Source organism: Punica granatum, chromosome 3 (assembly GCF_007655135.1).
Source record: "Punica granatum isolate Tunisia-2019 chromosome 3, ASM765513v2, whole genome shotgun sequence".
NCBI lineage: Eukaryota > Viridiplantae > Streptophyta > Magnoliopsida > Myrtales > Lythraceae > Punica > Punica granatum.
Window position 1 is genome coordinate 9,394,665 of NC_045129.1, and position 25,750 is coordinate 9,420,414.

Here is a 25,750-nt window from a genome sequence, read left to right on the forward strand (position 1 = left end):
CTCAAAAGAATATCATTAAGGGACAACAATTTTACTCATTAACGAAAGTAAAACAACCAAAAAAGGTAGATACCTTCTGGATGGGGATAGCAACTGCAGGGCCTTCAGCTAATTAGCTCTTGTAAAACCAACACCAACACCGCCGCCACAAGCTAGTGTAACAGTTTTACTTGACTACTTGGCCACCCTGACAATAAAATGTAAAGGAATTTCAAGGTGCTTGTCAAAATCAAAAGTGAACTAGTTGACTTTTCCATCAAATTTACAATCGGCGATACCTACTTCACGTTTAATTTTACAATTTAATTTTAAAATTTTAACTCTAACTTTAATTATACTTACCAAAAATCAATTATTCTAATTAAAAAATATGGATTCCATATATAAACTCACACACAACTCTATTATACTCAATTCTACTCTACTTAACTCTAAAATCAAACACACCACTAATAACTTTATAAATATGATTCACGTTATCAGTTTCACATCAAAGGCCATAAGCATCACATTAGAACCCAGGGATGAGAAACTTACATTTTTCCTTTTCTTTCTTTTTATTTTTTCCAAGCAATTAAAACGAGAGTGCCAAATTTACTTACTTTCTTATTAGTGGCTTTCTTTTCTTTTATATCAAAACATTTTTTTTTTCTTCAGAGAACTCTCTAATCTCCTCCTCCAAATGCGTAGTCCGTATCTGCCAGCTTCTCTTCAAGTTTCCTGTCAAGCTCGCCAATCTCGGCCAGGAGATTGGATTTCTTTCTTTTCCTTTTTTTTTTTTTTTAATAGTTGAGATTGGATATCTTCGTTAAAATTAAATAAATGAAGAGCGAATTTCTCTTGAATTTGGGAGCGGGAATGGGAAAGTATGTGGAGGGAAATCTGAATTCCCCTTAAATTCCATTCTAATGAATCAAACGCCACGTTAGGGATCAGGATGCCGTTTTATCAAAACGGTTCCCAGATCCGCTGCCCATACCACTAATTGGAATGCGGTTGTTTAAAGAACCATCGGTTCTCTATAAATTTTAAGAGGCGGTTCAATGAACCGCTGGCCAGTGCCTTACGTTGTTGCGGTTTACAAGAATCGTCAACATGTTTCTGTCCCGCAAAGTAGTTTCTGTTTTAGTGTAGCTCGCAGGCTTTTGCTAACTCGCACTAATAATTTGAAATCCTTCAACCTTTTCTCCCATCTCATCCTAAATTTCGCCTGTTATTTCCTATTTCGTCATCGCATTTGGATTTTGTCCCACGAATTCAAGTAGTTAAAGATAAGGATAAGTCCTTGTGTGTTTAGTTTTAGAGTTAAGTATAGTTAAGTTTTGATTTTAATTAGGTTGTAATGAGGCTCACCATTTGATTTTGTATTAGTTATTTTGTTTTGTTGTGGAAAAATAGTGGTATAAATGAGGCCCACCCTTTGACTTTATATAAGTTATTTTGTTTTGTTGTGGGTAGAATTAAGTTAAAGTAGGATTTTAAAATCCTATTTTGAAACCAAACAAGCCATTAAAAACTGACCTTAAAATCAAACGGGTTATTAGGATTTCTATTTCGATATACTAAGTCATTGGTATATCGATTTTCTTTTTAGGATCAATTTAGTCCATTACTCAAATTTAGCCCTTGTCCTGTAGATTTTCGCTCAATTTGGTCATCGAGACTCTTTCGACGTGCCAAATTTGAGCACGACGACAACTTTTACCTTCCATCTGCTTGCTGCCTCCATCTTGTTCCATACTTTTTTTTAATAGGTCATCAAGTTCCATACTTACATAATCAGAAGTTTAATTTTATTCAGTCCCATGCAATCTTAATAAATTACAAGAGGTAAAATTGAGTCAAACCCTTTAATTTGTAAGTTTTTTTTCCTATAGATTATGGATGTTATAAATACGGCATAAGAAAGCATGGATCCCTCATGGGAAACGCGTCCAGTGAACATCATGATACGGCCCGGCCCCGAGATTAGTATGTAAAATAAGACATTGGGCATAATTGTTGAGCAGGGGCTGAAATGGTCTCCAGGTGAAAGTAGAGGGACAAATTGTGCAATTTCTGCAGTTTCCCCAATTGGGGTGGTAGTTAGCATAGCATCCGGTCACATTTAAAACGCGGGAAAATCCAACGTGTACCTCTGTCAGCATTATCTCCAAAAAACATTAAAAAAAAATATGAGACGCGCTGTCCTCCAACATTTTCTTTCTTAGGCTCCTTCCTCTGATGTTCCGATACTCTTGGGAGGAGCCAGAGGCATCAAGCCAATATTAGGCCTACAGCTAACAATCTTGCGCTCGCATTTGCGGAGCGCACTAGTAAATCGGGATCGAATCGTGGCGAGTCGAACTTTCATCAATATTTTGCTCATTGTTTTTCCCAGTTCCTCCCCTCTTCCTCCCAACACCAGAAAAATATATTAGCTTCTTCCCATTGAAGAAGCAGAAAGGAGAGCAGGCTTCGGCTTCGCATTGGATAGGAACCAGGGATTGGGCTTTCGGGTTGGTCGGCGTTCATCTGTCGAATAAGATTTACGTGGAAGCAGGAGTTGGTCAGAGTTTCGAAGGCGGGAAGAGAAGATCAGACATCTGAAGCATCCATCTGTTGAGGTATGTTTACAGGTTTTATTTCCATCCTCTGCAAATATCATTTAATTATGGTTCAGTCTTCCGGAGATCAGCAATGCTCGTTCCGACCTTTATCGTACTAGTTTGGCGGTGGACTGGAATTAAATTGAGTTTGAAATGTCTTGCGCAGGGCGGAATCTCAAATCAATGGGGGGAGTCGATCTCGATTGTCTCGGGTCATCTAAGGGTACCCCGGCAGCTCCGCCACTACCGCCCAAGGTTACCCATCGAAGGTGCTGCTCTGATATGGCCTGTTTGCCGTCGAGGGCCCACAGCTATGTCTCCACAGCTACATGGAACATGTGGGAGCGGCTGTTTGATGACGGCTACAAGGCAGATGTTATTATCTGTACGGATAGTGGTGGTGCCGTGTACGCACATGCTTGTATCATCGTAAGTGCTCGATTCATTCCTGATTCCGGGATATCTCTCGAAACAGTGGGAAGCAATTTAAACTTGAGCGGAGAATTTTATATTGATAAATAATATTGAATTTTACTGGTGGCAGGGAATGGCTTCTCCGACGATAAGAGGCATGATAAAGCAATCAAGAAAGCATGGACATTATCGGAAGATCTCGATCCGCGGAGTCCCTCATGATGCCGTTCGTGTTTTTATACGGTTCTTGTACTCTTCCTGGTAAGAGTCGGCTTCTCTTGGTTAGAAGCAATTACTAGGCATTTCCAGCAAATCACGTCGCTTATCCAGCAAAAGAATAAGATGTTGCTGTATAAGATATTTCGGGTTTGTTCCTCAGCTTTATGGAAAATTTTTGATGGCATTCCGTGTGCAGCTTTGAGGAGGAGGAAATGAAGGAACTTGTCCTGCACCTGCTGGTGCTGTCGCATGTCCATGTGGTCCCTCATCTGAAGCGGGCATGTGAGCAGAGGCTCGAGCAAGGCGGCCTAGACGCTGAGAACGTGGTTGATGTGTTCCAGTTAGCACTTCTGTGCGATGCGCCGCGGCTCAGCCTCATCTGCCACCGCATGATCCTCGCCAACTTCAAGGATGTCTCCTCAACTGAGGGCTGGAAGGCCATGAAGCAGAGCCACCCAGACCTTGAGAAGGAGCTGCTGGAGTCCATCATCGACGAGGAAAATGTAAGGCCTAGTCAAGTCGCGATTCATCATATAGAACACTATCCACTGCAAATCGTTTAATTAATTACCCAATCATCCATCTCACGGGCGCTTCTCGGTTAAAAAGATCAATCATCCTAAGAGCATATGAACCTTCTATGCATTCCCGGCATATTCTCTGATGTGTCTTGAAATATGAACCGAAAATATTTTTCGTTTTCTTCAGAAGCAGAAGGAGAGAATAAGGAAAAGGAATGAGCGGAAAATCTACCTGCAACTGCACGAGGCGATGGAAGCCCTTGTCCACATATACAGGGATGGCTGCAGGACCATCGGACCCCATGACAAGGCGTTCAGAAAGGACCAGGCGCCCTGCAGTTTCATGGCATGCAAGGGGCTCGAGTTGCTCGTTCGCCACTTTGCAGGCTGCAAGTTCAGGGTTCCTGGTGGTTGCATCCACTGCAAGCGGATGTGGCAGCTGTTGGAACTTCACTCCCGCTTGTGCGCAGATTCGAGCATGTGCCGGGTTCCCCTGTGCGGAAACTTCAAGGACAGGATCGAGAAACAGAACAAGAAGGACGATAAGAAGTGGAGAATCCTGGTGAGAAAGACATTGAGAGCCAAGAGCATTACCGGGGCCCCATACTTCTCATTAGAAGCGCAAATAGGCAGTTCTTCATGACTCATTTTGTATAGTCAATGAAAGAAGTGAAAATTACCGGCTTCGCTAAACTGTCGAAAGAAATATCTAGAAGAGGAGCTAGTAAATTGATGAGATGAAAATTTGATGATGATGAAAATTCTTTCTATGCCGCACCTCTGCGAATCAAAGATCAGGCCAAGTCCGAACTCACGGTGCCAGTTCAGGCTCCCTGATGTTATTCAGATAGAAAACCGATAACAGATGCGGAACCAAGCATCATTTTAGAAACTGAGCCAGAAACAAAACCCAACCGCAGAAATGAAAAAATGATTCAGTCGCCCGAGTTTTTCTGGAAAACTGGAAAACAGTCTCAACTAAAGATCACTGACATCAAGATCTTCATATGGCAAACAAGTATATTCTGTGCAACAAATATTCTTTACACCAATTTAATAATCCAAATCTCGGCACTTCCTGGAATTCTCTTTCTTCTATCCCCTTAGCGCTACAAAAGGTTATGTCGAACAAGAAGCACTGCTGACAAACGCTCCATACAGACTAATCGAGTAACTGTTCTTTCATCGGCCACGTCCATACAGATAGTTAAACATATTTCTAACTGGAACTAGTTGAACGATGACTCCTCCGGCATCCGGTGATGGTTACTGGTCAACTTTACCATCGTTGGATTCATCTTTCTTGTTTTGGCTCTGCATAATGATAAAACGACGTCAACCTCAGAGGAAGAAAAACACACAGGAACAAGAATTATCGTCAATGTCAAACTTATGCCAAACGGGCCTCTATGTCCATTATAATTAACTCTCAGATAGAATATATCGAATATGTTGATGATGTGTTCGTTGCTCTTTTAAACAAAGGAAGCTTTTTTGTGACGCGTTCATGTTTGCAAGCAGCAATGCCCTTCACAATGAAGTACACAAACGATCGACTGACCTTCTTTGCATATCCATGCACAGTCATGATTTCATAGAGCTTGCGCATGAGCATTTCTTCCTCGACCTGCAATTCATATATCAGGCACAGTTACTACACTTTTTTCTCAAAACTGCACAAACTCATATATAAGCTTAAGCAAATCTCTTTCAGGTTCGCAAAAACCACTTTTTTTTTTTTTAAACCCGAACCATCCCGATCAGCTCCTTCTGGTTCATCCTAGATAGAAGGTACTTCTTCACCACGCAACCAAAGTAAATTGAATCTGACTGAAGTAGAACCGAGGAAAACCTGAAGTTTGTGCAATTCATGTGACATGGACCTCTGGACTTGTGTAAGCATCTCGCTCTGATTCTCCAGATGCCTGCACGAAATTCCCGAATCAATATAGCTATACCGATAAATAGCCTAAAAACTGAATTGCATAACGGAAGAATTGCCAAGAACAGAGCTTGTCCACCGCCATGGCAAAGAAGCCGACAAGACTAGGCAGCCAAATGAGCTAGCAGGATGAGCACGATATTGCCCGAAACAAGAACAAAGGAAATCATCACGCTGGAATTCACGAAATTCAAGAATTGAGGATGAAAATTCGGTGTAATTGATCAACAGCGACGAGAATAGTGGACGAATCTAATCGAGGAAAACTTACTTCAACACCTCTGCCGAGTACTTCGGATCCATGCCCTAATCGCAGCCCGCCTACGCACAATCGTTGTCTCTTCTTTCTTCTTTTCCTGCTTTTCGATCTCCTTCGCTCTCTTCCTTCTCTCTCTCTCTCTCTCTCTTTCTCTCTCAGCAGTCGGAGGTTGAGCTCAGGCACAGAGTGGGGAGAGGAACGCGTCGGCCTGCCCGAGGCGATGAGCAGACAGGGAGGGAGGGAAGGTCGGTGCTCCGTCGCGCAATCACAGGTTGAGCTGATGCCCTCCGGCCGCCGGGCGGGAACTGAGGAAGTGGAGGCTGTGGGCTACTGGGCTTGTTAGATGGGCCTCAAGAGTTGGGCTTAAGGTTTTTTTTAATCCGGATTTTGGATCGGTTCGGTTCAGTTTCAGAAAATAGGAAGTCCAAACCGAACCCAACCAAATCTTCAAAAAAACCAAGCCAGAATTTTGTATGAGGTTTGATTTTTCGGGTTAAATCGAATAATGGACAGCCCTGTGGGAACGATCCGCTGGTGCGAGGCAGGGTGTGGCTTGGCAGTTGGCCCAGCATACTACCAGCTATTCATGTTACGGGACATAATTTATCCATGTACGACCCGCGGAGGACCTTGAGTAATAATAATGGTTGCTGTGATCGATAGATCAAACAATACTGGTTGCAGATACTGGAAAACTATCTCTACGTAAAATCTCGTCCAACTTTGCGTGCTTTTTGGGGCTTGTGATCGAGTGAGGCGTCTTTGTTAACAAAATTCAATCGCACCGGTATATGATCTTCTGATCGAACTGAGGAATATTTATGTGTATGGATCTGACGCGGAAGATAGATCCGATGTGAAAGTGCAGATGATCATGTCAAGCTATATATAATTCATTCCTCTTTTCGGCCCCGACCCCGCCCTCCCTAGTCCAACTGTTTCGTATGCGTAGATGGATTTTGTATATCCATATATCTGTCAAAGATAACCCCTTCAACCGGTTTGGAGGAGGAGGAGCAACCTAAGTAGACACAACATACAGTTGTTCGGATCCCAGAGTTGTAATATACACATCGCTGACTAAGACCGAGACGAGCTCGAGACACATAACTCGTGCATGTTCGAGACGAACATGAAACTCTTCCCGGAAACAGTATAACTTACATGCGAGTACGACGTGTTAAGCTTGGCAGTCTACGGCGACATGAATACGAGACGGCGAAGGGAATAATGGAAACGCAGACATGTTAGATCACGTTGCTGAGATGATTTCGTAACACAACGGCACAGGCAATAAAGGCCCCTGGGGCTGGGGGAGGGAGGCTACTGATCGAAGCCACCTAACTTCCATCTTTCCAATTGAATGTGGAGAGGGGTAAAAGCCATAATAATGAGGGAGTGGAGAGGGGGGGGGGGGGGACCTGTCCTGTCCTGTGTCTAGGTCTACTCTATTAGCACACAGCACTTAGCAGCCCCAATTGCCCCAGACACCCCTCAGGATGCATCATTCCCCTACCACACTTTGCCCAAAAGCCTTTAAACGAAAAAAAAAAAAAAAAAAACATAACTTCATCAGAGGAAAAGGTTTTCCTTAATTTTTTACATAATATTTAAGATAATAACAATTTTTTTCGATGTGTATTATAATATTTGAAAACCCAATGAATCTCTACTAAATCTAGTTTCGAACAGGGTTTTCTCCATTCACAATTCTCGAACTCAAGGCCTTATTTGGAAATAAGCGTTGAATCATTTGAACTAATATGTATAGTGATAACAATAATTACTCTCGCAGGTCAGTTTTATATGCTATTAATATTGCAAAGTACTTCTCCCTTTTTTCATGTCCAAATGCAAAGGATTGGGATTTGCTTTAAGGCTAGAGAGATGGTTAGAATTGGGGGAGTTGGTCCCTAACTTTATCGGATTTGAAAATTAAGGTTTGTCTCGAGATGGGCTGCATCATTTCAGATTAGATTATGATATGATACTCTGTTGTGTTACAAATATGAACAAATAAAGGAAATTTTAATTTTAATATACTTATCGTACGAGATAAGATAATTGAAATCCAACATCTGGACATTAAAAAAAATTGAATTTTATGATTTCTTTGAATGTGGAAATTATAAGCATTTCTTTCTTGCTAAAAAGATTATGAAAAATTTATAAAAGGTGCCCTGAGAATACGAGATTATGTCCATTTTACTTTCATTTATATTATATGTATATACGATATAAAAAATGAATCGAGGTGCTATATATCTTGGACCGCTGTAAAGAATGTTAATCAGTCGGTCTAGTCCCATTATGTTGTTTTTTTTTTTTATGGTAAATCTACCCAGCATTTGATAAGGTTAAAACTTAAAAGGCAAAAGGTAGTTGTTATAAACGAATAATTAATATGGTTAAAAATAAAACTCTCACTATTGAGGAATAGAATAGTACCTTACAATTAGATTGGTCCAACGGCTAAAGGAGTATATATATAATGAAAGAAAGTGACTAATTTCAAATATTTAACTCGTCCGAGATCGATGTAGATTGCCGACTCATATGGGCCGGTTTGGACCCATTGGCATTCATAGGTTCGAGATTAAGTTCGTGACTCGTCGCTCATGTAAAATAAGATAAATATAGGAAATATTTGGAATATCGTTTTTTTTAAGAAAACATAATACAATTGTTGAGGTATTTGTATTACTAGTGTAATACTACATGCGTTGGACGTACCAGCATCGATTCAATATATTCTTTATATTTATTTTCAGCATAATATGATATAAGTAGCGTACTTTATATGTCATAATATGGATCGGTGATTTAGAAGTTACATTTCTCACAAATATTTGTTTAATTATTTTATTAAATTTGATATGGATAACTGCTAAAATGATGAATCTTGTTTACGTATTAATTATACAACATAATTATGAACAACAAAATGATGTATTAAAAAATTTAACTAAAGAGATATTTAATTATAAACAAAAAATGTGCTGGCAGAATTAAGAAATTCATAGCTATACCGAACTATATAGCTTTAGTTAGAGACGTAATTAAGACACGTGGAGTTATGGCTCTCGTATCGAATTTTGAAAACATAGTATTATCATTTTTGAATGTCTAATCTTGTCGGCTTAAAAAAAACACAATTACATCCCTGCTAGTCTACATGCTCCAATTGCTAGTAAAACATCCTTTTTTTTTTTGGCCAACTTTTCTGATGTGATATTCTAAATAAGTAACTATAAAATCACACATCAAACGCATGATTATTTAGAGGGCACATCAACCTATCAAAAGAAAATTTAGAGTGCGCATCACAGATACTGATATATATGATATACATATAAAGATAAAGAAGCAATTTACTGTAAGCCTTTATTCTTGTACATTTGCATCATAAGCCAAATTATAAGAATAAAAAAAAAATGTCCAACACCGTCCACCGGAAAAGGGGGGGGAAAAAGCGAAAATAAAATACAGTTTTAATTGAATGAAACTAATCATCCATGGTGTGATCATGTCTTCAATAAGTTAGTCTCATGATATTCAGCCAACAAAAGGGTAGTCTCATGATCTAATATCAGCTTCATAGTACCTAGATTGCGATGGGCACAAAGATGAAAAATATAAATGTGAAAGACACCGAACGAATAATAATAATAGATCGAAAAATATAGGAATGAGGTAGAATTCAGCGACGATACGATCACTTCATTCACGAATATTTGGATTTGGCTTGATTCGCCTTTTTGGACTTCATGACTTGCCACGATCTTATCATTAGCCAAGATTTTCTGACAGGCGATGGCATATCCTCCTTCGCCAATAATTATGTCTTTGTCATAATTCTCGGCGGTCTCTTTAGACAAAAAGATCTCAGGCGTGATTGTGGTGGACACATCGCGACCTTGGAGTTGCACATGCAGTTATAAACCACCATTTAGCTTGAAATACTTCTTCTTTAGCAATATGAGATATCTTTTCTAGACTCGGATATCCACACCTCCAGTATTCTTTAGTATTGCCTAAATCAGTAACAGAAAACAGTTCAGCACAGTAAGTTCTGGATTTCGTGCCAAAATATGTTTTCACATTTAGTTAAAAGAAAATAAAGGAACTTCAAAATGAGAACTTCTACTAGTCGGTCTAGAAAGGACCAAAACTTGGCGACTGCAAACAGCACTTTCCAAATTGAAGGTAAGAGTAAAATAAGAATAAATAGTAAATGCTAACTACTTACCAACTGCACTCGTGGAAGCTAAAATAACACGGTCCTATATTGTGAAGTCTATACAAAATTCTACGAAGGGGGAAACAAATAACAGGGGTGTAGAACAAGAGTTTATAGTGACAGAGAAATTCCTTAGGCTGAAATCATTTCAAGAGATTTCCTTAGGATATATCAACTGTGTAATACCAATTAAGTGACATGTCATATGGACAATTACAGTGAGCACGTCAGCAGGAAAATATGAGAACAAGATAGAAGAAGAGCAAAATAAGCAGTAGAAAATGGCATCAGAATAGAGACAACAGAAATACAATCATGTTGCTTGAGATGATGTTACCATGTCCCTTATGAATAAAGAAATAAAACAGGCTGATCCCCAATAAGCAAAATACTAAGCACATAAAGAAAGGATAAAAACGTTCCAATCTCATAAAACATAGCTAGATTATTTGTTTCTGGTCTATGATGATTCCCCTCTAGACTAACCAGCCATCAAGAATGAAGATGTAGAAACATCATTTGTGGATCCACTTCTAAAGGGTGAGGTTATGTAGGAAATACAAATAAACAACACGAAGCACTTTGTTGAACAGAATGGTACTATCTTCTACCAGTTAAGTGCATCATGGATTTTAGAAACAAGGGTACTTGCTACTACATGCCATTACTCTGTTTTAGATATTTCACTCCTATAAAGAGTCATCTCACTTTATAAGGGTTATGGTCAACATTATGAGCTAAGTCTGCTTAAAATGACAATTGAATTTCACAAAACTACAGTAGGAAGTATATAATCTATTCTACAATCAGATTTAAGTAATGCAAAGCGGAAGAATGTACCTCAAATTGCAAAACCAAATTGTCAAACGCAGCAATCTTCTTGAGCAACCTCAGCCAAGGCTTCCTTCCTGGATTTGGCGGGGCTGCCCGCCGGGCTTCACAACTCGTGGGGAAACTCATGATCTCTCAACTGCTACAAGCATACATAGTAGTATATTCATAACCGAAGAATTGGGTAGGGCTATGTGAGGAAAGCAGTGGAATGTACATTGAGCATAATCGATTTGCAGAAATCATTCAAGGATAGCTTCTACTCCAAACAATGCCACAAGCTAGATACAACACTATCTTGTACTAAAATCTACACTGGCAGGCCAGATTTTTTACCATGGCACAATCAGTTGGGTAATCAAGCAAACATTTGGCAGGCGGAAGGGGAGGCTAGTTCTAATCAATGAAAAAAATGCAGCGGCATATACTTGTAGTACTTGTAGTGCAATCAATTAGAGACGAAATCTCACCCGTTTGGGGCGGAATTCGACGACGGGCACCATGGAGAGAGGGATTGTTGGAGCAGGCATTTGAGCGAGTAGGTTGGTGGCGTAAAAGCGAAAATGAAACAGAGGATGAGCAGAATCTGATGGAAGATTGGGAGCAGAGGGTGGGGAGGGCAGCGCAGCGCTCCATGTATGTAGTCCAGCATAAATAGCACAACCGATAAGGCAACAAGAGCACAGGCACAGCGGAAGAATTGTCGAAAACGCATGAAGGCTTTGAAGGAAGTGCGCCGGTTTGGGAGGCAGATGGTAGAATCATTGTAGCGTAGGTGTGCTGTGCCCCGGTGGAGTGGCCAGCAGGACGGTAGGGCGAGGTCGGGGTCAAGGTCGGGCGCGAGAGCAGTAAATGGAGGGCCGGCGCGGCGATTGGGGCAACCAGAGGGTGAGGATAGGTGGTGACGCTGTCGTCGGTGGGGGAGGTGACCGGAACGGTGATGGCCGAAGGGAGAGCGGCTGGTCGGGAAAGGAGCCGGAAGGAGAGAGGGGGAGGTTGCAGCGAGAGGTGGCCGGTTTTCTTATTTCGTGTCTTGGCTGGAGGTAGTCCGGCAGTATTTTACACAACACGACCAGGGGATATGAATACAAAACGAAGTTAAAAGTGGGTTTGAATTAAGGCTAAAATGTGTTTTGTATCTAAATGGATATGCTTTGTTTAGTTGTGCCGTTAAAATTATAAAAATTTTAACTTTAACTTTAACTTTAACTCAGTAAACTATATAATAAAAATACATATTTTTCAAGCCAAAAATTTTAACTTTTAACTTTAATTCAACACATTACACAATTGTTTGTCCTTTTTTACAATCAAAATTAAAAGTTTACTTTAACTATGAAATCAAACGCACCAGTCAAACCGTTTAAAGACAATAAATAAATATGTTTGGGTTCAACCATTGTAACTCGTTGACGAGTTTATATTACTTGTTATCGTGTTAATAAATTTATTCAACATATTCTATCAATTTATAGAAAAAATATATATACTAAAATTATATAAATTTATTTATATAAATAACCCGTTTATGGTGCTTTTATAATGTCAATTGTGTATTAACGTGTAATTAAAGTTAATAATATTATGTATGTATAATATGTACCTAGACATGTCATATTCGTGTCAACCCATAATTAAACATGTCGTGTTCGTGTCTGAAAATCTTGACATGTTTATTAAACGTGTCGTGTTTGAGTTTATAGCCTTTTAACTAGAATCCATTTAGATACGACATATTCAATTAGATACGACATATTCAAATACGACGCAACATATATTGCCACCCAGGAAGCGACGGAAGGTTTGAGCAGGTGAATTGAACGGGTGGGAGAGTCAGGGGCATAAATGGAATCATGAAAGTGTCAGACTCATCTCACTCTTTTTAATTGTAGAGTGATTTGTAGGGGATGGATAAATTCGGTTAATAAGTCGAAGAATGTCATGGAGATATTGCGGTTAAGCCATCAATATCAGGCATTGACCACCATGATTAGCTTATGGATCTTTGTAGTGTTAATATGCATAATAAATAAATGCTTTAAAACTAATGCAATTAATTAGATCCCAAGAATCTATTGCCATGTGCTTTGCAATAATTGAGAAAAAAAATGTGATTAGCATAAGCCATAATTAACTAATTTAATTAATTAATTAATTAGTCTGCATCTCAAAGAGCTTTGCACATAAATCAGCCCCTGTGAGTCTTAAATGATACCCGTCAACTTTGAATTTTCTATATCTCCTTTTCTTTGACTGCTATTCAGCCAACGCTTCATGGATTATCGTATTCCATGGAAAATTTATGGACCGATTGATTGCTATGTATACCCAATTAAATTTATGGTTTATTATTTGTATTATCGAATAATACGCCTGTTAACAAGACTAAACATTATTCCATTTTCTTGATAAAATCATCCATCCTCAATGTAAAGTAATGGAATATCCGCGAAACATGATACATGTAAAAGATATCAAATCTCTCTCTCCAATGATTTCCTAGAGAATTTAAAGCCTCGATCTCTTTCTTGCTCGGAGGGACACACTTACCGAATCCGTTGCATAATGTAGAACTATAACGGACATAATACTACCGGTATGATAATCTCATCGTCGTCGTGATAGTACTGGGCTAATTGTACACTTGACCGGTTAGGTTGGGACCTCTCGAACCAAGCAGGTCACAAGATTTAGTTCGAGACAGATTGGTCGGCCAGGAAACATGTCCTTATTCGACAATAAAATCTAGGGGAAGGTCCCGACATCCGTCCATTCTAGGAGGGAATTTTCAATCAAGCTGGAAGGTAGAATTATTTGCCCTAAAAGGCTAACAAAGGAGGGGGTGCTACCATATAATTGTTGGGCAATGGGGACCATCCTCCCTTTAGCCAGTAGACCACATGGCAAAGGCTCAAACTTACAAATTAGTCCAGATACAAATTGACATCCACATAGTTTCATTTCGTTAGTTATTTATTTTGGTTTTTTTTTCCTTTTTTTTTTATTATAAATGTAATAAATTTTATTAGTTTTTTTGCTTTTGCCTTTAGCTTGGGGCATATACTTCCATCCACAAAGTGTGTGGAGTCGTTTTATCCCCTTCAGATTCTGAAAGTTCCACTTCATTTCATGTAGACCCTCTCATGTTTCCACGACCATAGATATTTGTCGGCATCCAATGACACGAGTCTCTCATCAGTCGTAATACAACTACAATAGCATTGGAATCATCTAAATGTCTATTACGAAAATGTGCACATATTTGAAAGGTCCGACACGAATCAATATCACATTGGAAGGGTGTATATAAATCACGCACCCAAGTCGTGAAAACATTGATGATTATGTCGACTAAGCTAAAATATTTTCAACCAATTATAGAAAACAATTCATTTTTTTTCTTTTATATATATATATATATATATATATATGCATAATATGTATGTAGATGTAAGCAAGTCCACAGATACTAAGCACTTTGACTGAAAACCATGTGGAGCAAAGCATCATCCCGACCAATTCTTAAAGGGTATGCAGGATCTTTCAGAAGACTGAGAAACAAACAGCTGATCTTGTATTTCATTTTATTGTATTTTTTTTTTAGGCAGAGTTTATTGATTAATTTAGTTTATTATTAACAAGACCCCGACATTTCTTCAGGAATCAATCTAAATCTTGTCATGGATTTTCCTTTGCAAATGCCGTGGAAGCGTTTTTTTTAAGATTAAAAACAAGTTTGATTCCAGCAGGTGGGTGAGATTCTTTGGTTTTTGCAGAGAGAAGGAAATATTATTAATTAAAAAACCATAATGGAAAAAAAAAGGAAAATAAAAGCTGCGCATTGTTATGGGGATGTGTTAAAAAACAGAAAGATAAAAGGAGAATATGATAAAGCCAAGAAGATAAATAAAATACATATTTTTTTTTATGTATTTGTGTATATTTATTTGTAAATATGTGCGTATATATATATATATTGATGGTGTGTATCTGTGTGGTGGCATTGGGATGAGAGGAATTTGGACCTAAGTGCATGTGAGAGGGGGGAGAAGAAGAGGAAAGGGATGTGGTCACTATTTGCCCACTTAGATGAAAGGGGAGATGCGTCCATCATTTTGATTGGACGATACAATGAATTTATAATAATTAAATAATTAGACAACCACCACGTAAATTCATTTAAGTGATTCGATATCTTTTATTAAATAAAATTTTAAATTCGAATCTTATAAATAAAAAAATTCACTCAAAAGAACTTTACTCGTTAATATGCCAATTTGCTCATACTTAAATTAGTTGGCGTCCTTTAGACTAAAGGATGGAATTTTGATAACATATATATATATATATATATATATTATTACGAAGCCCGTTGAGGACTAGGTACATGGATCATACCAATTTCAGTCACTAGTCTCATTACTTCTTTCTTCCTTGCTCGCAGTTTGACATCAATCACTCTCGTGGGGACACAGTTGAACTAGCTTGGAAGTATCAACTTGTCAAAAAACTCAATGTACGCTTTTTTATTGGTGATTCATCTTAATTTATTTACGAGATAGTCATAAGTCTAATTTCATGCAATTTTTACTAATTATTTGCAATATTATTTTTTTCTAATTCTTAATTTTATATATTTCCAATAAAATATTTATTTTATTAATTCATTATAATTAAACATTACAATAACTGATATGATATAATTTACATTCAAAATCTATATATAATATATAAAAGCGGAAGAGAGGAATCACGGGAGCTCTATTTGAAAACCTTATTCTCTTCGTAAGATGTCATCGATTGCTCAAGCTATTTGATAAGCCTCAGCTCCAAGTGAGTTGACCTTTCATTTTTTAATTAAATGAACTCATCTATATTTTATTTATGTTATATTCAACAAATGTTAAAAATTTATCTAGATTATTTATATGTAATAATATATAATAAATTAGTTTTGAAAAATTTAAAATTTCATCGATAATAGGAAAGAACTCATCGAAATACGTAATATGCTTAAAATTCAACGTGTTAAATTCTCTATAAATATTCGACAAAATTCATTTTGTCCATCGTCTTTCTATTAGCTATGGTTTTTTTCTAAGCACTTATACATATTATAAGATTATAGACTCTTTATAGACATATTGTTCACTTATATGTATAGAGTACGTATTTCTTTATTATGATAATAGTTTTATTTACATGTTTTGATTATTTATTTTATAAGAAAAGATGAAAAATTATCGCGCAAAGCGTGGTGATCAACAAGGGATGATAAATGAGAAATACATCATGGAACTTTCACTGCAAATAACAAGACAATGGAAAGTATGAAAAAAAGTTATAATGATGTTGAAATTATCATAATCTAATTACAAATTTAAAATATAAATTTTCTGCAAGATAAATTGACGCAATGCCCGACCTATTATTTAATTTTGTATAAATTCAGAGTGGTTTATTCTGATTTCTATATGAGATTTTTATTTTATTTTCTTTGAAATGGGTCAACACTTTCCCTTTCATTTTTCTCTTCAACCAATCCTCCGTCGAGTAATATACGTGTAGAACAAAGATTCAATGTTCGAAGCTCGATAAGTCAAACTCGAATAAAGAGTTTTTATACGTATAGCTGTGGCTGGGGACAAGATCATCAACAGTCCCCCAATAGGAATTATTTACGAAAAAAGAAATCAATGTGTGCTCAAAGTAGATTGATTTGATTTATTCCGGTCTTTCAACTAAGAAATTCAAATATTGGGATCCATTCCATTCTAGAAGGGAACTCGCAATTTTTTGGTTATAAAAAAAAATTTAAAATCTAAGATAATTGAATATAAACTTTAATAGCAAATAAATGAGTACGGATAATTTCATAACGAGTTGAATTTGTAATCTCTTGATTGATTGACAGTGCAAGAAACTTAAAATTAAAGATAATAACGATGGACCTGTTTGTATCGCGACGGGCATGGTGTTGTTTTTTGATAGGTAGAATCCCCCGAGTTGGTCTTGGACAAGCAAAGGATTGAAGAAGACTGTTGCGTGGTGAGTCAAAAATTGAATTACCTAACAATTTCCGCGTCCTTTGAACTCTGATTAGGACTTGTTAATTTGACATTATTTGGAGTTCAAGATGCCTTGGAGGAGTGTCTCTTATCATTGTAAACATCTTTGCCACTGCATCGCAGAATAGTATAATTTTCTTTGATTAATGTAATCCAAATGAAAATGTCTTTCGAGAATTTGGAAGATATAGATTTCTATCAAAGCGAGCGATAACTGATGAGGAAACATAAGGACTGGGAAAATGAACTCTTCACCTAACAATTGGATTCGAGACCAACTAGATTAGCTAAGAAAAAATCGTCCCCCGCTAAGTGATCCTATTGGATCGGATAAACTAGCCAACCATGGCATGCGTTATGACGTGTGCGGACATCTCGAACGTATAAGGCCATGAACAAGGAAATAGACATCAAGCCGGTACTTACTTTAGTATTGGAGGTATGAAAAAGAAAATGAGGGCTGTGGCAAGTATAAAATCAAATGGATAAAAAGAGAACCTTATGAACTGCTATTGTCACATATCACGAGTTATCAAATGGTACACGCATATGATAAATATTTGAATTTAGAACCTTGCGAGAGAAGAAAAGGGGAGATTTAAGAAAACTTTGTTCAAAATCAAGGCCTTGTCTGGCAAATGAATTTTTTTTTAAGTCTACTCCATTTTAACTTCACTTATTTAGTCCGCTTAGCACCAACTACTAAAGGATGTCTACGAATCGAAATGAAAATAATCATATGAACGGATCATTCGGTTACATAAAAGAATTAAAGATTGTGAGAGACATTGTTATTGTAATTATGGGGATTCGAACATTAAAGGTTCTTTTTTCTACCAACAGATGCGTTTCTTGAAACTCAAAGATTCAATTGACCGTCATGCAAAATTATCCCGATATTCTTACGCGGATTATACCTGTTTTCTCGATCCCGGGATACCAAACGGGTCTTATCAGATCCGGGGGGGTGGGATGCCATTATTATCAAAGTACGAGATGGATGAGTCGTTTTCTAGTACACAGAGTTTGGGGGGTGACTGGTGAGGGGCCTGTATGGTTCCTCTTTTCATTCATTCATTCCCAAGCCAAAAGCAAACAGGAAAAAGAAGTATTTGTAATTGAACCAAAAAAAAAAAAAAAACTAAAAAAGCTATTTCTGTCAGATTGGCGTGCATTTGCTCTGCTATGTGGAGAAAGCAAAATAAACATAAAAAAAAAGAGTTTTTTTTTTTTTTAAAAAATATGGACAGGCAAGATGTGGGGTCTCATAATTGTCTATCTTCGCTAGTTTATAGCCAAGCTAGAGCCGTATTTCCTGCAAATTTATGCATTTAGCTATAGCTTTCTGAAGAGCCAGCCAACAGCAGCCCAGATACAAAAGCCCCGGAATTTAATCACCGGATACGATTCGGTTGACAAATTGATAAACTTTACCATAAAAAGTTTGAAAGTCAATAAACGTATTTTTGGGTAAAAATAAAATTAAACCGATGCTTGAATGAGAAATAATTTTAATTCTGAATGTGCCTTGTCAGTTTCATAATTTGATTTTTTCAATAAGATAAGGAACGAGAAATTTAGGAGGCGTTTGGATTCAGAGTTAAAGTTACTTTGATTTTAATTTTAATTTTGATTGTGAAAAAAAACAAATGAGATGTGATTATAAATTTGACTTGGGAAACGTGTATTTTTGTTGTGTAGTGTATTGAGTTAAAGTTAAAGTTAAAATTTTTGAATTGAGAAATGTAGGGGCGTTTGAATTCAGAGTTAAAGTTACTTTGATTTTGATTTTGATTGTGGAAAAGGACAAATGAGATATAGTTATAAATTTGACTTGGGAAACGTGTATTTTTGTTGTGTAGTGTGTTGAGTTAAAGTTAAAGTTAAAATCAAATTCTTTGAAAACAAACGGGTCGGTATATTTTTTTTTTGTAGTGTGTTGAGTTAAAATTAAAGTTAAAGTTAAAATCAACGACTCTAAATCCAAACGGGGCATTAGTGTTTTGTGTTTTGAGTTGGATATGCCAATGGATAAGCTCCTCAGTCCACACAAGTTAAAACCTTTTGGAAATAATGGTGCATCTCCATGTATTTTCGCAGCTCGTAATCGATGCAAGCCAAAATCACTAACCAGATGTGGTATATAGTATGGCTGCAGCGGCGACATACTATTCAAACTCGGTGTCATCAAACCTAATGGTCCCTTCAGCGCCGTATTCGGCCATGAATTAATGACAATGAAACTGAATGGAACGTGTTGGGTACTACACAAATGTGATGGGCGTATGGATCCCATAATTTGTACTTTCAGGGTTAATGCCAAGCACAAAACATTAGACCTGGGTTTCGGTTGCTCTAATCTGCTTTTGGGGTGTCGGAAATTGACATTAAGGAAAGCTTTCAAACCCAACATCTCAATAATCAATGGCATAAACAAAAATAAATACAAACTTTAAATAATAGGAAAGAGATGGGTAAAGTTTGCTCCTTTAGTGGTTTTTCTGGTATGGAAAAACTCAGCCGAGAGAAATGGCAGCCCAGAGAGTAAAGTGGTGGTGGGGGCGGTGGTGCTGATTCAAAGGGGGGAGGCGAGAGAGAGAGAGAGAGAGAGAGAGTTTCACATAGACGCAGAGAGAGAGAGAGAGAGAGGGAACATTCTGAGCATTGGCCTTTTGTGTAGCAGTGCAGTGTGTAGCTGTGGTGGCTGTCAAAAGATGAAGAACAGCTCATCTTTTTGATACTTGGTCTCTCCTATTCCTTTCTTTACTCCTCCTTCCTCTCCCTCTTCCTCCTTTTATTTTGTTTGCTGGGAAAGGTTTCTGCTTTCCCTTGCCGAGTTCTGCTCTGCAACAGTGTGCTTCTTCTTGGCTTTTGCCCTGCAGAATATTTAGCCTCTTTCATCTCTCTCTCTCTCTCTCTCTTCAAAGCACTGTTTGCGTTCTTCGGGTCATCCCTGCTTCTGATTCTCTCTTTGCTCCACACACAACCCCCAGAAGAAGAAGAAGGAGAAGAGAGGCTCGAGGACGAAGAAAGAGGAAAGGAGGAGTTTTTATTAGACAGCCCACTGGTTTTACCATGAGGCATTATTAGGTGGGTTCGACAGATCCATACTCCATACATGCTTCTTGGTCCTCTCTCTCATCTCACCTTCTTTGCTTCCCTTAAACGGGTTGCTGTTCTTCTTGTTTATTATGCTGTTCACACCCATCTGTGTAAAAGAGATGATTTCAATGTGTGCTGACTGGAAATGTGGTAAACAAGCAACAATCTCTTGGCACGCCTGTTAGGGGTTAGGGTTTTTTCCACTGTTGATGGGTTCTCAGTGATGTCATTTACTTGGGGCTTGCATTTTCTGTCTGAGGATGGTTTATTTTTTGGAACAGAAATTTTGGGTTTTGTTTGTTCGATTGATTTCTGTGTCGCATTCTCGATTCTGCTCCCAACTCATTGCTTGTTCCTCACAACCATTTCTTGTCAGGAACAATGCCTTTGGGTACTGGTGAAAATTTTTGTTTTCTTTTTATCCATCTTAGATCCCCTCAAAATCAATGCTCATTGTCTGCTCACCAGATTTCACTGTCTCCCCTTGCAGGTTCTGAGAGAAAAAAAGATTATCACTGCTCCCACAAGGCAAATGGGTGAAAGCAGATCTCTGGCTTCTGGGTTTTGAAGCTTTGGTTGAAGGGCAGCAGTGACAGTGCTGCTGAGTATTTAAAGTTCCAGCCTTTCTTGGAGAGGTGTGAATCTCTTTGGAAACCACAAAACCAGAAGTTTATTGAATTTTTACAGATAAGCAAAGACTATATTAAGGGGTGGTGACGGGCGGTGGTGTCAGGTTTGAGCAAGTGGGTGTGTCTCTGTGTTTTTGGGGAGGAAAATCTTTATATAAAATCAGGACTGGGAAACTCTGTTGCCTGTGTCTCCTTAGCAAACTCTTTTGGCCCGGGGACCGTGCTCTCTGTTACCAGATTAGGGAGCATACAACTCTCTTTCTTTAGGTCTCTTCCCTCTTAAGTGATCATTTTATTATTCACTCACAGTCCTATTCAGTATTCTCTTTTTCTCTCTCTCCCTCTGGTGTGGTCTTGGTTAGTGGGAAAGATTCGGTCATACTAAGAAATCTTCCAAAAATTGCTCCTTTTTGATTTCTTATTTCTCATCTCCAACCCCCACCCTGGAAGTCTCACATTCAAGATAGGAAGGATTGAATCTTCTACTTCTTGTAGGGTTCACACTTTCTTCTGGGAGGATCTGGTTGCGGTTGGCGGTTGTGGGATTTATGCGGATAGCGTGAATTCTCCCTGCTGGGATAAATTCGAGAAGTAGATCTTTTAATCAGTGAAGATGAAGTTTATGAAACTTGGATCCAAGCCTGATTCTTTTCAGGCTGAGGGGGATAATATAAGGTAAAATCTCTGATTTCTTCTAACGTTTCAGCTGGAAGTTTGTGAGGTTTCACTTTCGGGCTCTGATTTTCTGATTGCTCTTTGTTTGTTTCCACTATTGTTCTCGTTCTCTTATTGCTGGATAAGATTAGCTTGTTGAAGTGTTTTTCAATCTCTGCTAGCGGGAGAGTAGATAATATTTTCAGAGCTCAGCTGATGTAGTGCCGTGATTTGACAAAATGTGGCTAAACACGACTCATTTGGGCACCGAAGATAACTTTCCGCTTTCTGTTTTCATTTTCTCCAGTAAAAATGGAAATCGGATGACAAAATGCGTGTGTTGCATCTTACATCGCATTCTCTTTGCGGTTTAGCTTGATGACATTCTAGAAGAAAAATTGCAGGCGGTTCTTTCATATATTGCTAGTATTGCAGGTTCTTAATTCTTTTTGTTGTTACCACAAAAAGGCTCTCTTGTCTTTGGTTTTGGGATATTTGGGGCTTACCCAACATATCATGAGTTGGTTATGATCCCGTTTTGTTTGATCCAACCTGTGCGGCTAAATTTCTTGAAGATTTTATTGGATATGATTCATCCGTTCTGGAGGAGATTGTCCTGTTCCATTAGTAATGAAAAGCTCGAGTTCAATCACAAAAGTTGCCAATTTCTTTTTGCTAAGATCAGTTTTCTTCATTCTTTTAAACTTATCCTCTGTGTTCATATGGTCAACCTTTGTGTTTCTTTTGGGTTGGGTAGCTACAGATTTAGTTTATTTTTCATACATCTTGAATAGCACGTTGACCAGCTATTGTTACCATTAAGGTACTTGGAGTATCGATTTTGTTCTCTTGATGATTAGAAAAAAAAGGTGGATTCAGCAGTTCAGCGAAGAAAGTGAGCCATTCAGTTTGTTAGTAGGAATTAGTTTGATAGAGGGAGGAGTTTTATCTGGTGTTTCTGCACCCTTCCTCAATCCTCTTCTGAGCAGCGGGCTGGTGATTATTTAGCTGTTCAAATGAAACTAATCATAGTTTGGCTTTGGTCTAGACTTATGAGTAATTGAGCAACTGACTTGGCTAAACAGGTTTTGTTGGCTTTACGAATGTTCTTTTTCATTACGCATAATCCATTTCTTCAGCTGTTTCCTCTCCTTGTGTTTATGGAGCACTTGAACTTAGGGGGTTCTTCCATAAATTGCGACTTGCATAAGCTCATGCTCTCGATTTTACTTGATGACTGCCTGACATGTTGTACCCATATATTGTTTTATGTTCTTCTCGGCATGAAGTCTTACAGCTGACCAAGTGAATATGTATTTCTAGAAATTGATATCAATTTCCTAATTCAGTTTCGGTATTTTCTGAACAGGTATGTGGCAACAGAGCTTGCAACTGATTTAGCCATTAATGTCGGGGATGTGAAATTCTACTTGCACAAGGTAAGGGCCTTAAAGTACTGGGATCTGCTTGGCCGTTTGTTTTGGTGTAATGAAATGGAAAACGTATACGTTCCATGATGTCAAAATAAATTTTTTTTGTCATTCAGTTTCGTGGCCTTGTTTTCATTGATCTAGCTATTAGAAACTTGTTTTTTTGGGAAGTTTTATGCTTACGGATCTTCTTATCTTTGCAGTTTCCACTTTTGTCCAAGAGTGCACGATTGCAGAAGTTAGTTAATGAAGAGAGTGCAGATGAAATCCAGATTGGGGACATCCCTGGCGGGCCTGCTGCCTTTGAGGTCTGTGCAAAGTTCTGCTATGGCATGACTGTCACTCTCAATGCATACAATGTTGTGGCTGCTCGCTGCGCTTCAGAGTACCTGGAAATGTATGAGACTGTCGAGAAAGGGAACCTAATCTACAAGATTGAGGTTTTCCTCAACTCGAGTATATTCAGGAGCTGGAAGGACTCGATTATCGTTCTTCAGACCACGAGGTCACTCCATCCATGGTCAGATGAGCTTAAGGTTGTGAGCAGGTGCCTCGACTCGATTGCTCTCAAGGCCTCAATTGATACCTCAAAGGTGGAGTGGTCATATACCTACAACCGCAAGAAGCTCCCATCGGAGAATGGTAGTGGGGATGAGGCCCACTGGAATGGTGTGAGAAAGCAGCAGATGGTCCCCAAGGACTGGTGGGTCGAGGATCTCTGCGAGCTTCAGATGGATTTGTATAAACGGGTCATTACTACAATCAAAGCTAAAGGTTCAGTTCCGAGCAAAGTGATTGGAGAAGCTTTGCAGGCCTATGCCCTCAGGAGGTTGCCAGGTTTCAGTAAAGGCGTGATACAAAGCAACGATATTGCGAAGCATCGGGCACTGGTGGAGATGATCATGAGGTTGCTCCCTCTGGAAAAGGGGAGTGTCCCGTGTGGCTTCATGCTAAGGTTGTTGAGGGCGGCAGTTTTGTTGGAGTGTGCGGAGATGGAGAGGAACAATCTGATGGGGCGGATCAGTTTACAGCTTGATGAGGCCTCGGTGGGGGACCTCCTGTTCCGGGCCCCACCAGGGGAACCCACGATGTATGATGTGGAGACTGTGGAGAGGTTGGTTGAGGAGTTTGCAATGCACCAGCGATCTGATGAGATCTCAAGGGTGGATGAGTTTGGAGAAGAGATCAAGAGCCCACTGAGGTTGTCAGAATCAAAAGCAAGAGTGGTTAAGTTGGTCGATGGTTACCTGGCTGAGATCTCTCGGGACCCAAACCTGCCTTTGGCAAAGTTTGTTAATCTTGCAAATATGGTGTCCGGTTTCCCAAGACCAACCCATGATGGGCTTTATCGTGCCATTGATATGTATTTGAAGGTAAATTTGCTGGCATTGATACTTTGATGGAAGTATTAAACTTAATTTTTGGTTCTTGTATTGACAGTGTTCTGTTTATCATTAGGAACATTCTGAGATAACGAAGAGTGAGAGAAAGAAGATCTGCAAGCTAATGGACTGCAGCAAGCTTTCTGCAGAAGCCTGCATGCATGCAGTCCAGAACGAGCGGCTCCCGCTCCGTGTGGTGGTCCAGGTTCTTTTCTTCGAGCAGGCTCGGGCATCCACTTCCTCAGCAGGTGGCACCACTCCACCTTTGCCTGGACCCATTGGATCCCTGCTCCCAGGCGGGTCCCATGGGAGCTCGAGGTCCGCTGCTACCACCAACACTGAGGATGACTGGGATGGGGTGCCCACACAGGAGGAGATCCGGGCTCTGAAGGGCCAGCTCGCCACCCTGAGGCTAGGTGGGCCGAGTGAAAGGAACGGGCCTGATGGGCAGGGCAGAGGGGACAGGGCTGCAGCAAATAAGGTGAAGGGCCTGCTTGCTTCAAAGATATTCTCGAGGCTTTGGTCAAGTAAGGATAGGCAGGGCGGGGAGCTGAGCAGCTCGGACACCTCCGAAAGCCCTGGGTCTGCCAATGCCGGGGAGACCAAGTCCACCCCGTCGAGGAGTCGGAGGCATTCTGTGTCTTAGGAAGCGTGAAGCCTGGAATTGCCTCACGTTGTGCAGAGGGAAGGGAAGAAGGCTAGTTTTTTTTTCGAAAGAATTTTATTTTACTTTTGGTTAAAATGTGAAAAGTTATTGTCCCTCAATTGACAATTAGGGAGAAGAAAAAGGGAAGATATTTAGAAGAATATGCTGACAGATATCTAGTTACTGGGTACTATTTGTAACTGGGCCTCCTTGGTTGGGATGGGAAACTAGGTTGGGCCGGAGGTTTAGGGATCGAGTTTTGTGGCTGCCACCTTTCTCGGCTTTTTGGCCGAGCGAACCACGGGTTGTGAAGGGGGGGAGAAACATCTGTTACCCTCACAGGATATGGAGGTTATGGACAGTGACTTTTGCTTAGTACTTAACAGGAAATGGCTCTTATTCGTTCTTATCTGATCAGTACCTATTCTCGTCTATTTTTTCCTTATGATGATGAATGCCGAACAATGCTTTTATTATGTCTACGTCTGTTTTAATGCCTTACAATCCTCGATGTATGCGTGCTTTGTGTTCGACTTAGGTTTTCTACCTGAGTTTACGCCTTGATTACGTCTTTGAAGGATCAACAGTTCGAGAATATCGGGTGATTGATGGTTACTCTCGTTTGAGTAGGGATGTTCGTGGGTAGGGTTTGTGATAGCCTGATCCTTTCCAAATTCAAACCCTTTAAGGAGGGTCTGTCCTCAAAACCGTACCAAAACCCGCTAAGAATTTGTGAGAAATATCTCAAATCCTTTCCATAATGAGTTTTCATCGAGAACCCTCTTACCATTAAGGTACTCATGTCCACCGTAGAAAAACCTAAAT

At 39.1% G+C, this 25,750-nt stretch overlaps 3 protein-coding genes and 1 long non-coding RNA gene across 7 annotated transcripts; 2 read left to right on the forward strand and 2 right to left on the reverse strand.

Annotated features, from left to right (window-relative positions):
• The first annotated feature begins 2,204 nt into the window (after window positions 1-2,204).
• On the forward strand, window positions 2,205-4,519 carry LOC116201374 (BTB/POZ and TAZ domain-containing protein 4-like). The gene is made up of 5 exons (XM_031532595.1): window positions 2,205-2,606; window positions 2,755-3,017; window positions 3,133-3,263; window positions 3,418-3,724; window positions 3,930-4,519. Exons 2-5 carry the CDS (start codon window positions 2,772-2,774, stop codon window positions 4,383-4,385), a joined length of 1,140 nt encoding a protein of 379 aa, XP_031388455.1. The 5' UTR covers window positions 2,205-2,606; window positions 2,755-2,771; the 3' UTR covers window positions 4,386-4,519.
• Window positions 4,520-4,665: 146 nt separating this feature from the next.
• On the reverse strand, window positions 4,666-6,236 carry LOC116201375. Its single transcript, XM_031532596.1, has 4 exons — window positions 5,956-6,236; window positions 5,595-5,667; window positions 5,304-5,369; window positions 4,666-5,056 (listed from the first exon to the last, which is right to left on the reverse strand). Exons 1-4 carry the CDS (start codon window positions 5,985-5,987, stop codon window positions 5,009-5,011), a joined length of 219 nt encoding a protein of 72 aa, XP_031388456.1. The 5' UTR covers window positions 5,988-6,236; the 3' UTR covers window positions 4,666-5,008.
• Window positions 6,237-9,290: 3,054 nt separating this feature from the next.
• Window positions 9,291-12,093, reverse strand: LOC116198471. The gene is made up of 3 exons (XR_004155327.1): window positions 11,485-12,093; window positions 11,024-11,153; window positions 9,291-9,977 (listed from the first exon to the last, which is right to left on the reverse strand). It is a non-coding gene; the product is annotated as an uncharacterized LOC116198471 (long non-coding RNA).
• A 7,494-nt stretch (window positions 12,094-19,587) lies between these two features.
• On the forward strand, window positions 19,588-25,340 carry LOC116199980 (BTB/POZ domain-containing protein NPY5-like). 4 transcript variants are annotated; one of them, XM_031530597.1, is made up of 7 exons: window positions 19,588-19,826; window positions 19,965-20,172; window positions 20,675-20,819; window positions 21,309-21,488; window positions 22,837-22,906; window positions 23,101-24,270; window positions 24,356-25,340. In XM_031530597.1, exons 4-7 carry the CDS (start codon window positions 21,427-21,429, stop codon window positions 24,923-24,925), a joined length of 1,872 nt encoding a protein of 623 aa, XP_031386457.1. In that variant the 5' UTR covers window positions 19,588-19,826; window positions 19,965-20,172; window positions 20,675-20,819; window positions 21,309-21,426; the 3' UTR covers window positions 24,926-25,340. The 4 variants fall into 4 exon arrangements, with proteins under 4 accessions (XP_031386457.1, XP_031386458.1, XP_031386459.1 ...); XM_031530598.1 differs by having other exon boundaries at window positions 20,076-20,172; XM_031530599.1 differs by lacking the exon at window positions 19,965-20,172.
• Window positions 25,341-25,750: the final 410 nt, after the last annotated feature.